General features: G+C 40.6%; 1 protein-coding gene across 1 annotated transcript in view; it reads left to right on the forward strand.

The window, feature by feature from the left end:
• The first annotated feature begins 1483 nt into the window (after positions 1-1483).
• Positions 1484-13586, forward strand: part of LOC145435467 (NACHT, LRR and PYD domains-containing protein 14-like) — a 105325-nt gene continuing 93222 nt past the window's right edge. The window contains exons 1-5 of the mRNA XM_080312745.1: positions 1484-1529; positions 1734-1796; positions 5469-5570; positions 9199-9270; positions 12455-13584. Of these exons, the coding sequence (XP_080168871.1) occupies positions 9228-9270; positions 12455-13584 (1173 nt within the window). The 5' untranslated portion in view covers positions 1484-1529; positions 1734-1796; positions 5469-5570; positions 9199-9227. The remainder of the gene's footprint in view (positions 1530-1733; positions 1797-5468; positions 5571-9198; positions 9271-12454; positions 13585-13586) is intronic.

Genomic DNA, 13586 nt, shown 5'->3' on the forward strand with positions numbered 1-13586 from the left:
TCAAGTTTGAAAATTAATCAAAATATTTATTTCGGACACTTTCCAGCCTGGAAAATATACCATGTCCAATTACTATTCATCCTTTATCAAAGTCATGAATTTATAAAATAATTTTAGCAATTCTTTATTATGAGTAAAATACAAATGTCATCGCTGAAAATGTTCAATTTAACGCAATCCCATACTTCGTTCGATATGCCAATAGTATAATTCCGCAGATATTCGTGTCGTATTATTCCGGCGATTTCATAATGGTTTCGCGTCATCTAGGTTACCCTATATGTTCATTTGAAATTTATGTGCATTTCTCATCGATTTCAAATTTTACTACCATTTGCCATAAATGCATCTGAGTGGGCGCGAATAAGCGGTCAACTTAGAAAAATTTTCGCGCTCAGCGCAATTTACCAACAATTCAGCGGTGTTTCGCTATATACAGACCGCATTTCATGTGTTTTAATTCTCTTGTCAACAGCCATAACCTTTCCTGCCATCAAACAATCTGTTGGGATTGCTATTTTCCCGGTTGGATTTGTGATATCACGATAAGGGGGCGCGAAAGTTTTCGTGTCTGAAAAAAAGGTTGAGAACCACTGCTCTATAGAAAGGGCGGGCAAACTGCGACTCTTTCAGCTATGTTTGCGGCTATTCAATGATTGCTCATGAGTTTCGCCATTTTGCTAGACAGGTTGAACCTGATGATAAATTGATGCATTCTATCGCGAATTACCTATATGCGATTTGTTTTCGTGTTGTTTCTTTCCTCAATGTTTACGCAAAACTTGTAAAATTTTTGGGAAAGTGGCACTAAGGTTAAATTTTCCAATTGAACTCTCAAATCAAGTTGACATAAACGTTTTACCCGTAGCTATGGTGGCTGGTCATCAATCAATCATAAATCATCGTGTGCAACAATGAACTTGATAATTATTCCCGCCAGCGCATGTAACGACAATTCCCGGGCTAGCAATGGTTAATACAGTTCTTCCATTTGTATTATAAAGGCTAGCAATAGCTGCAGAGTTTGACCAAGATACTCAAGCGATAAGTGCAGGAAAATAAAGTATGGCCAGGAAAACAGCAAATTGAAACCTCATTACGAAATCAAACACTAAGACTTTGGTAAACGAAGACCGGAGTAAACTTCATTCGATAGCCTACATATGAATGTGACGTAATAAATTCGTATTTTGGGTTTTTGTGTTGTGGCTCTTCTAAATCCAAGATTGTTGATATGCTGCTTAACAAGCTCTACCCCTGCTCTATAATGAAGTGTTGTGCCATGTTAGGGCATGCGATCTTGGCTGAAGGAGATCAGATATTTCAAGATTTTGGAAATGCTACCGTGAATGTTGTTGCAGGAGACCAGTACACGACAGTGATTAATGGTAAGCTCTAAAATGAAGCACTTGGGACCATATTCAAATAAGCCACTGTTAAGGGATAATCTCTGTGATTGCTCTTTTTAGGTGAGCAACAAATAATAAGTGCTGGACGAAGCGCAAGGAACGAGTCGGTGGACGAAACAGGTAGAGTCTTTTCCAACGACCGTGTGAATTCCCTTGAGCTGGTATGAAGTAAAGCTGGCGACCTAGTGTGCATGATGAACAAGACTACAAGGTCGCATTCTTATCAGTACCGGTTACAGGCCCCAGCGTTCAGTATATACACAATTCACTGCTATGATTAAAAGGCTCATTCATCTTCCTCTACCTTTACCATTCGCTTTTCAGAGGGTAATCAGGTGTCATCGTGCACGGACGTAACCGTGGAATGTGAAACAACGCATGGGGCAGGTAATATGATAAATACATTAACCAGTCGTACAGTTGAATCGCATACAATCTAACCCGCTTAATTCGGACATCGGACAACTCGTACAACTGATTTATTCGATGAAAGTGCTCCAGTACGGAACCAATGTAAAAATTGCATGCGAAAACCCGGTTTAATTCCGACCATTCTACGCTTCATCAGGACATGAGTTCGCAATTCCAATCACTATGGGATATGGGCTTATGGCACTAGTTGGTGAAATAATGACAAACTATGCTATAATCGGCAATGAACTCAGATAATGTCGAATCAGCTATATAGTCGCTTGTACTTGGTACAATTGTATCCATCTTCTAGAACAGAATGATACCTAAAATACCATTTCAACCGTTACTGTTTTTTGAAGAATTATTACCTATGAAAAACCTATGTGAGTATGTTACACAATGATGTAGTCCATGGTACTTGTTTAATAGTTTGGAATCGAAATACTGCAAAATACAACTAGCACAGTGGTTCTTACGCTTAGTCACCAGCGTAACACCAACGCTGATCTACAAGCCTTCGCAGTACCCCAAATCTTCGTCGACCCATAAAATCAAAAATATATCACAACACAAATCCAACTACACAATACAGTATAGATTACCGGTGCAAAAAATGAGCAGCTCGTCAGCATAGCGGTAAAATAGCGAAACCAGATATTATTTTCATACAAAATGAAAGTATTCTTATGAGCATAGGCGCCGACATTTATTTTTGCATGGGGTGGCGGCAGGCGCGTAGCCAGGGGGGTGTCGAAACCCCGTCCTTTTGAAACGCAATACCCCGTCCTTTTGAAATGACCATTCTGATGCTAATATTCCGTTGCATTAAACAAGTCGTATAATTAGTGTTACGCGCGGTCGCAATCAATTAGCGAGATTCGTCTGTGCACGCAACGCGATCTCCCGCTGAGATCATTGCGAAATTAGGTCATTGATTGCCGAGCACTCGGCATTCAATTCTGGACTGAGCACTGAGCAGTGGTAGGCACAACAATTCTGGAACACGAAAGACAGACAAGAAATATGATTACAAACGCGTACGGTCAATCAGTAATTATTCCTTACCTCCAACACAATGGGATTTTACTTCGTATTGAGTAGCTCACATCGCGACAATTGGTTGCCGATCAACTTTGCGCTCAGAGAATATTTATCACAAAAATGGTTCACAAAATATTTTAAACGCGGCTTGCGGCCCTCATCGATGCAAATATTGCACTTTAATTTGTAGAAGGTGACCGCATATTTGGTCGTCAAATCGCGATAGGAGATGGTGTTTCTCAGAGCGCGCGATGAAATCCAAGTTTCTAGCGATGAGGTCGAATTTTTACATCTCATAACGATCGTTAGTTTGCTGGAATGAGCATCAGTGCGCTGTGCGAAATACATAGTAGTGATCAATTTTATCGGACTGTACAATTGGCCGGCAAGGTTGCGATGATACCGAAATTGTAGACATGCCGCAAACCAGCGATAATTACAATAACAGGGCGCGCTAGTAGTACCTAAATGCCCAGATTCGGCAATGGCAACGAGCACGATTTGTTCAGATGCGGGCACAAGTTTTAATCAAAAAGATACATAAACAGTAAACACAAGCAATATTACAGTCAGAGATTGTTACTGCATGCAGACGCGCTAAATCAAATCACCGACGACAGTGCACACGAGATATCGATGACCCATTTCGCATACGAATGATTCCCGCTAATTTGGAGTACTCAGCATCGATAACACGAATTGTGAATTGAGATTTCAAAAGGACTTGATTTCTAGTTTTAAATGAGAAACTCACTGGCTACGCACGTATAGTGTTTTAATTCCGACAACGCGCTGGTTAATATCAGCCCCGAGCCTACGGCCTACGTAGGTCCCGATCAGCCAGTCGAATTAAATCGTGAAATGGTGCGATTTTAATTATCAAGGTGCTATTGCAGCAAGAGCAATATGGGCACATTCCGCAACCTTACAATGCGAGTACAAATCCCAATGGTTTGAAATTTGTTCCGCGATATGGTTGCGCCCGATAGAGTCCGTCCAGCAATGAAGTCTATAGGAACATAGAAGGTTCCCGCTCAAACTAATCGATTAAATTTAGAATTTGCGCCACAGAGAATCTCTTGTTGCAGCAATATTTGTCAACGTAATTCAACGCCGTGCACTGCACAATGCGCAGTATTAATAACAAATTAAACGCTGACAAGTGACATCAAGGGAATACGAATGTATAAAGCAGACAAGAATTAGTAGCCTACAGTTGTTAGCAAACGAGAAAGCGCTCCTAATCAGTTATTCCTCAACTTGCGTACAGCACAATGAGGTTCCGAGTCTGATATCGCGACAATTGTTTGCTCATTATAACGACGTTGGAGATGCATTGCTGCATTTCCCGATAAAAGTCAGCAAAGCCTTGTTAGAGTAATGAATATGTACATTTTGCGCAGGAATGTCTTTCTATTCGCAGGCATACACTTTCCTATTCCTCGTTCCAATTAAAAAGACTATCATGAAACTAACTCAAGAATTAGTTTGTGAACGAATATGCGCGCAAATACAATTTAATTGAGAGAAGTAGAACGTGAATACGTTCGTCTGGTCAAGAGAGGAGCTGTTGTTTCTCAGCACAAGCGTGTCGAAATCGACGCCGTCAACGAGGTCGCTTCGATTGTATGATTAGTGATTAGTTGATTACTAATCAATCACGGATTACACTTTATTGGGGCGTAGTTCGTCGTCGCCGACGAAGCTGAGTATCCAATTATCCACGCGCGTATTGGTTAATGGTAAATAGTTGGCATTTACGCGATATCACGGACTCGCTAATTGACAGCGCAGACGGAGGGCGTTAAGCATTTTGCATGGGGTGGCCGCCACCCCATAATTGTGTCATGGGGTGGCCGCCACCCCATAATTGTGTCATGGGGTGGCTGCGCCACCCCGTAACTCGGCGCCTATGCTTATGAGTATTTGTTGAAAATCGGCGTGACTTCTATTTTTTTCATCAATATACCAGTTCGAAATTGGTGAGCATCACTTTGGAAAGAGCTATCACATGGTATGTTGAAAAGTCGAAACGCAACAGCGTGATGCCGATTGCTTTTAAATAGGAGCTTACAAATGTTGGACGTAGAATCATTCAACATTTCAGAAGGATAAGGTTTGAATTTTGAAACCAGCGTTTCCTGACTATTACAATGCATACAACGTACACCACAACCGTACAAATAAGACTAGTGATCGCGCCTAATCGACTGCAGCCAATCATGGTCAGTACTGGTATATCATTACAAATATTATGTATGACTTGCGGATGTGTCGTGGCCCTGATTGTTCCATTGAACACCGGTTAAGAACCAATGAGGGTTCAAATCGAAGGATTTGATGCGTTCACTCCAACTAATGTAGTATAGTGCAGCATCAATTTATCAATTTTTAGGCGTTGTCAAACTTTGCGAATAACCAATGACCATGACACGAACAATTGATTTTCCAACTAATTCAGGGAAAGCCTTTTCTCCGCTCAATTCGACCCGAAGTGAGCGTAATTAAACTGTCCGCATTAAACGGAGTTGACTGTATTTACAATTACTGTAATAGAAATATATGTTGCTAATCATCAGATATTGGGGTTTACACTACCAGCAGGTCTTGCAACATTGGCCGAAGGTAATCAAGTCAATCAAAGGTTTGATAACAGCACCCTGAACGTTGTTGCAGGAGACCTGAATATCACCAATGTGATCAAAGGTGAGCTATATGTTATGGTGTAATCATCAAGATATTGACTGTTGTACATCGGGCGTCGGTAAATGTAAGACATCAAGTTCTAGATCCATTGATTACCATCTGTGCATGTAGATATGCTTTCTTATCAGTAGGCCAAGTTTTTTTTGCTCTAAAATCGTAAGAAAGTTGCACTTAATTTTAAATAAATTGCATTAAAAAGTTGCATTTTTAATATTTTATATATTATGCGGGTATGAGGTACTCGAAAGGGTCCGTTGTATAACCTAGTTCTTAAAGAGCTGTCAAAATTTTTACTTTCCATTTTCACGGAAGCTCTGGCGAATCCGCCAAAATTACAGTTTTCCTGGTAGACAGTTAAAAGATGACGCAATGTGGAATAATGTTCTTCCGAAAAGTCAAACAGCATAGCGATAATCCACCCCTCTCCTAAAACAAGTCGAATGCCACATCCCAAACCCATCAGGTCTGCAGACCTGTCCCAAGGCATTGCAGAAACACTCAATCCTGCCGCCGACTTTACCAAAATCTATCGCCTGAAAAAGATGTCCCATTAAAAATGTAATTTCAGGCGGTCTTGCGTGGGGGTTCGTGAAATAGGAATCTTAAGGACATCCATTTACATCTTGTTCCGGCACGATCGTGCTAGGCAGGGGTATTTGGAGTTCTAGCTTGCCACCCAATGGGTCACAGATGACAATGAGATACTATAAAATCCCTCCAACCAGCATAAAGCAGATTAGTTCATAGATTCTGAATCAAGGGTGCTGCCGGAGAATGTAAAAAAGTTGCAAAACCTGCGCTACTTCTCAGCTTACCACGAAATAAAATATCGGAAACAAATGAAAGGCAGGCAATATGAAATTGTATTTCTAGAAGATGACCGTCTCATATGGAGTCGAGTTCGTGTCCATTCCTATGCGATTTATATCCAATAAAATATACCTTCTTTCGTCATCTGAAGCCACGCTGCAGCAATAAATTATTACTTTCAAATATTATAGAGCTGCGTCGCCTCTTGGACGGCATCCGATTAATACGGTATAATAGTCCATAACTATTGATTCGAACACTATATAGTGCTACCTGCGAATTGATATGATTAGAAACGGGAGGTTCGTACGGTTTTACACTATGCAACACTACGTCAAATAATTTGAAACTGCTATTCGTACGCCCCTTTTTATTAGTACGGGGCGATTCAACGAATTCCATAGTCCGGCTCCTATCATGTTTCTTCAAAAGAAAATACGCTTCCGATCCGAATCTGATGCCGGAGTCTTGAAGTGAGCGTCATCCTGAGTTTGTCAATTTAGTCACCGTCGATACTCAAGAAGAAGTACATTTCGACTCATATAGATGTAGAAGTAGCGATTTGCAAGTAAGAGAAACTGTAACTATTGTAGACCTAGTTTTGCCTAAAAAAGAAAAACCGTAAAGTAGAAGTAGTATAAAATCATACCCACTTCGAAAAGTAGAATTACTTCATTACTGACCACCTCTGGCAGCATCAGAATCGAGAAAGTCCGATGATGATCATTTACGGGCGCCGGAACTTAGTAAACTACAAATAGTATATGATACGGTAAAACCTCCTTAATACGGTTAGTTTACATATGCGTTTGACTTGATGGTTAGTGGTCCAATGGTTCTAAAAACGTGGGGAATTAATCATTTCCTGGTCGGGAACAAACACACTTGAAAAATCAATACATACAGTAAATATAAACAGCTGCGGAGGCATAATCTATCAATTTTGTCGGACATACTTTCATATCGAAATCTTCGACTCGGCCTCCGACTCCACGGACAGCTTCTAAAATTTGGAACTCCTAACTCCGGCTCATGTATGACCCTGACCGCAAGCCTGTTTACATCCTTTGAGCGGCTTTTAACACTCGCTCTCTTTCATCACCGGCCTCCCCCGATTTTCATGCGCCCGTGGGCGTATCCTTGTCCCTACTGCCGACTTCTGGGCTCGAGCTTTTCATACAATGCAATGGCAGCGAGGTTAGCGTCGAGGAAGCAAGATAAAACTCCGACACAAGAGGGGTTTGCCATTGGGTTTGCCACGGCTGGACTTATCCGCATTTCCCGGTAATGTGTGGTGTTGACTAAAAAAAAAGGTCATCATTTCCACTCGGATCACGATTCCCCTGACGTTCGCTGCGACGAACTCGAGTTTTTTGATCGCACTTTAATACTCTTCCCACAAAAAATAAATGGTATGGTATCACTCCGTCTGATTACGGAAAACTGATTGCAAATTAGTAATGTACATTTTATACATCTGGGATGGTTGTCGATTTAGTGTGATTATCGAAAGATATGATGATAATTTTTTTCCAACCCAAGGTAGATTTTTTTGTGCTCGACACGCATTTTTCGCAGCTTAGAGGGAATATGCAAATCATACTATCTTCGATTTGTCAAATCGAATACATGCCTCAGAAAATCGTCCATTTGACAGTTGACAGGTCTTTTGTTATATCAAATTGCGATTCGGACTCACCCATCCTGATCATCATCTATTTGAAGTTGTGCCACTCACATATGAAGAAAAGTAATTTTAATGATAATTAGTCCATCTGCGTATTGTTAGAAACTAACAATACTCGACCGCGGTCTTGGTACAACGTCACAGCTTATATTTCCTTATCGTAACCTCCACACCGTAAACTATACCAAGAGGAGTTTTAAAATCGTAGACTCTATGAAAGTAGCAGTTACATGAATACGAATACTTATATCAATTTGTTGAAGGTAGAAGTCATTTCCAAATAGGGTTTCATTTAAAACAAAAATGAAATTAAAACAAACATGTTTAAACCAAGGTCCTATAATTAATATCGTGTTGTTTGAAGAAATAACGTCACGAATATCCGATTGTGAGGTCATAATGTATTGAGATTGTCAATTTAAAATATAGGGTAAATATAGATTCTTTGACGAAATATCTGCACTCTAAATGTTGAACCGACTATATTGAGGGTTCCAACCATCCCATATCAATATACGTCAGCTAAATCGGGTGGTAATTGTCCGTAGGCTCATGCCACATGTTTTTGGAAAGTATTTACACAATTATGGTCTTTTTTTTAAAACACCGTTTGTTTTAAAGGCAACCCTATTTCCCACACTTTGCTCGAATAATCACGAGATGGCTATTTTACATATGCATCATTGTCAATTCGAAACTATGTAGCTATGTCATGCCGGACTCCAAAATGTAATAAGTTAACTTCTTTAAATTTGATTTTCTCCGATAAACGAATGGATATTGGATTGCATGGTTTGGAACGATTGAGGTGGGTATTTAGTATAGAAATTTCCAATTCCAGTCCACACCATATGCCCTGCTTTTTCCACGCGAACAAGTTGTTCACTGACCGCAATCACACAATCGAAAATGTGTCTAAGCCTGCAATATACGAGGACATTCCGTCATCTGTGGTGGAACTTTATGATAAATTAGTTACAATGAGGTATTGATGAAACGAGGATGCAGCTACCTTCTATATCACTCATAAGATCTGAATCTAGCCCCTGTCCATGTTCATGTGTCTTTAAATACAAGTTTTCTCACTTATGATACTCCTGTTACTCATTAAAACTGGCGAACTTGTGACAGAAATCAATGTTTCACAACCACCCGAAAGTATGGAAAATATATTGGATCAAGAGAGACTCCGATTAGAAGCAGGTAAGTGACCGATTACATTTTACACATTAGCTCGAAATGGTTGAAATATAGGCTACCGGAAAAATGAATTTTGTAATTACGGGTCGTGGCGGCACCAGGGCGATATCTTAATATGTATGTAATATACGCTGAACGCTGAACGCTGAAGGATATTATTTCGCGCCTAGCGTGATTTCCAGTGGATATTTTGTGCGTGTCCAGGATCACTGTGTGGTGTCCTATAGCCATTAAGCGACACACGCGAAGTCGGTATCACAGTATGTGTCGATCTTTGTATCACACAAATTGGTTTGAATTCATGATATGATTTTTCCGACATTAGTTTGTCTGGATAGCACCGTCGAATATAGCTGAGATTATTTAGTGAAGAGGCGTTAAATAATCGGGTAGGGGAATATGAGACTCAGGTATTTCGATGCCAATCCCTACTGCATCGGAACCCATGATGACATGACGTATTAACCAACATCGGCTGATCATCGTGCAGTGCCAAGAAGATCTGCGGCGGTAAAAACTCACCAAAATGACCGTCACTGTTTGACCAAAACATTTGATAATAATAGCCCGGTCGTCGGAATCGTCGTTAACGGCACAGTTCCGTGGCCAGCTCAGATAGCCTGCGTGAGGACCACAGATGATAGTAAAAAAGAAGGGGTCAGAAGAAGTGCTGATTCAGTCAAATCACAACGCATTCCAGGTGCAATAGGAATGCAAGCAATGTCAAGCGGGAGTATATTTGGTAAAGTTATCCAACCAGTCACATTCTTCCATGTTAACATTCGATAATAAAATTATCACATATCGCTCTTGTGGAATCTGGAATCTTTATTAACCCTAGACTGCTCAGGCGGGATATCGTTACACGATGCGTCAGGTGGGGTCAAATTGACCCCATCAGTTAATATGCTTTTTTTCTTACCAATTTCGCTATAGATCTATCTAATAACCTTCTGCGGGACGTTATAACGATGCATCTACCTTTTTGGTACATGGAACCCTACTCTCTACCCATCCTAGACCACTGAGGTGGGATATCGTTACACGATGCGTCAGGTGGGGTCAAATTGACCCCATCAGTTAATATGCTTTTTTTCTTACCAATTTCGCTATAGATCTGTCTAATAACCTCCTGCGGGACGTTATAACGATGCATCTACCTTTTTGGAACATTGAACTTTACTCTCTACCCATTTCAAAGTTCCCGCTGAGGCCTAATACCATTACACGAATGGCGAGCTGTGGTCAAACACCCCCCATCAGTTATTTATTACAAAAATTATTACAATACAACAATCGGAAAGCTATTCGTCATGTCTCGTTGACTCCACGTGACCTAAACAATGTAAAAGAATCATATAAACAGCTGGAATCGGTCCGATTACAAAGAGGAGAAAAATACTTAGTCTGGCCACTATACCTTTAGAATCTGACCCATGCTAAATCAATAGGTCATAGCGGCGAGGAAATAGAGAAAACCAGCTAATGCTTTATTCCAATTGATAGTGCATATGACCATTTATTAGGATTACATGGCCGTCAAGAACAATCTGACCGCACATGAAAATATGACTCATATATTTGCTCGCCTGGGGTGAAATTGACCCCAACCTGAGCTGTCTAGGGTTAATCACGAAGCCGGCACGCTTAGTATTACTTGATGCTGATATGACCGTTTACACATGTAACTGCTCTTTCTTTTTTAATCAACCTATTACCATGATCTGAAAAAAGACCAAAATTCCCGTACTGGGGTATGCTATTGTATCATTGTATCTTTTTGTAAAAGGTGCCCATTCTGTCCTATTTTCGGATCTCAGAACATGGTAACCCTTATAGGCGAGAATAGCAATTGAAATTGAAATATTTGGGTTCGCTAGTTTGCACGATATTGAATGTTTTGAATGTACTCTCACCATGGAACTCCGGATATACCCCAGACATGATTTCGGAGTGACAGAACACAGTGCGAACATATCCCAGATATAATTATCCGGGTGACAACAAAGTTCTAACATGCTCCATATAGGATGTCCTAGTGACATTACAGTCAGAACATGCCCCAGATATGATGTCCTATTGACACTACAGTCCGAGTATACCATGGACATAATGATATCCGGTCGCAGGCATACAATATCTATTTACAAATCGACCAGCAACCGGTTCTGCATCTGGGTACTGAACCGTGAATACGACTAGTCACTAGAATAATAAAATGATAAAAGTGAATGACTTAATATTTAAAAAATGATGCGGAAGTAGCACAACGCAAAAACCCAGGACAATTAAACAATAAACTAATCCAGTACCAGTAAAATATGATTTATTCGCTACGCACCGCGTTTCCCGGTTTTTCATGTCAGTGTAAAGCAGAGGTCTCAAACTAAAATGTGCTCGCGGGCCAATTTCCTACTTTTTGTGGCGCCGCGGGCCGCAGCACCAATAATAGGTGTATTCAATGTATTTCCAATTAGGCCTTATTTGATGGGACCTTGCAGACTGACATTCCACGGGCACCTTGAAAGTGTGATTTACTATTACGAATTCACGCCTGGCATGAAAAAATCACATTTTAACATATTTGAATAAATCGTTGCTCTACTTGGCATAGTTGCTGCATATTTACTTGGAGACACCATGCGAGAGTACAAATGCATCAGGACATCGTTAAAGCTATTGCGCTATAATGTTGCAGCTAGCGGACATTTGACGTGTCACAATTATACGTAGAATATTTTAGAATTTAGAAAAATATTGATCTGATATCAGAGCATTGGCGTAGTACAGCCTAATCTGGGTTTTGGGCATACTCTTGATAACAAGGCTATTGATCATGTCATTTCCTAAGTCAAATTGAATCAGCGTTAGGTTTACCTTCGAATATTGGAACAGATCTATAACAACTTGAATATAATAATTACTGAGCCATAGCAATAGAAATTTCCAATCGTTGAAGCGTTCATTGATCTTGCATTTCGTAGTAATTTTTGAAATTGACGTAGCAGTGAAGTCTGATGACTAGTTTCAGGGCGAATTTCTAGTTTTCAAATTAAAAAAATATATTTGGCAGTTAAATATTGTCGAATACTTCAAAATCCAAAATACGGTCGCGGGCCGCACGAAATGGTCTCGAGGGCGTGTTTGAGACCTCTGGTGTAAAGCAATGGCCTAATATCTTTTTTAGAGAAAGGATTTGTAGCCAAGACCAAGCGTCATCTGCAAAACGAGATACGTGGAAATCCTAATATCACAGCTCGACCGACCATGATGGTCATCGACATGAAGGGTACAAGTGCAGATGGTCATGGTGACGGCAAATCATTATTCGGCCGTGATCTGGAAGAAATCAGTCTTCATCAAATTCACGATCCGTATAATGAAATACCTACCAAGCATGTTACGATCCTCGGTGAAGCTGGGGCTGGGAAATCCACTCTTTCCGGAATGTACAGTTTGGCTGTTGCTAATGGCAATGTTAATACACTTGCGAAAATACAACTCGTTCATTTCATCTCCGCAACAACCCTCCAAACTGACAGCACTACGACTGCGTTTAATCTTTTCTTCACAGAACAAATGGCTCACGACCCTGAGACTGAATTGAGTTCCCGTGAACAAGAAGCAGGAGCAGAATGGTTGAAAAACAATTCGTCCAAGTTGTTGATAACCATTGACGGCCTCGATCAATGTCTAGAAGAATTCGGCAATAAAAACTACCCTAGACTGACTGCGATGACCTACGCAAAAGCCAATGTCATCATCGCTAATATCATGTCCGGCAAAATATGGCGTGATGCTCGGGTTCTCACTACATCACGTTGGAACACCTATTGGAAAATGAAGACTGATCAGAAACCTGACAAAGTAGTAGGCTTGAGAGGACTAGATGACGAGAACTTGAAACAAATCGCGCTCTCCCAATCTATTGACGGCGATTTGATGTTCGCCCAATTAAAAAATACTTCACCAAAGTTGCTGTCTTTGTGTAGAAATCCCATGTTTCTCAATTACACGACCAAGATATTTCAAAACAATCGCAATAAGCTACCCGACAGCCTTGCTGGTCTCATGTCCGCATTCTTTCGCGAATTTCTAAGCTCATCCTCCGAAAAATATTATGGTCAAATTACTAGACTAGGCTATGACGCGATGCGAGAAAATAAATTCGTTTTCCCGCACAGCTATTTGAGCAGCCACGGAATCGATCCGAAGCAGCTCGATGACTTCTTGTCTACCGGGGTACTTCACGAGGATGGTCGCGACACCTTCAACTCGTTTGACAAATCCTCTGCGTTTTCTCACCAGACCATGCAGGT

This window comes from Botryllus schlosseri, chromosome 3, assembly GCF_051294905.1.
Source record: "Botryllus schlosseri isolate E-star chromosome 3, Bs_hap1, whole genome shotgun sequence".
Lineage (NCBI taxonomy): Eukaryota > Metazoa > Chordata > Ascidiacea > Stolidobranchia > Styelidae > Botryllus > Botryllus schlosseri.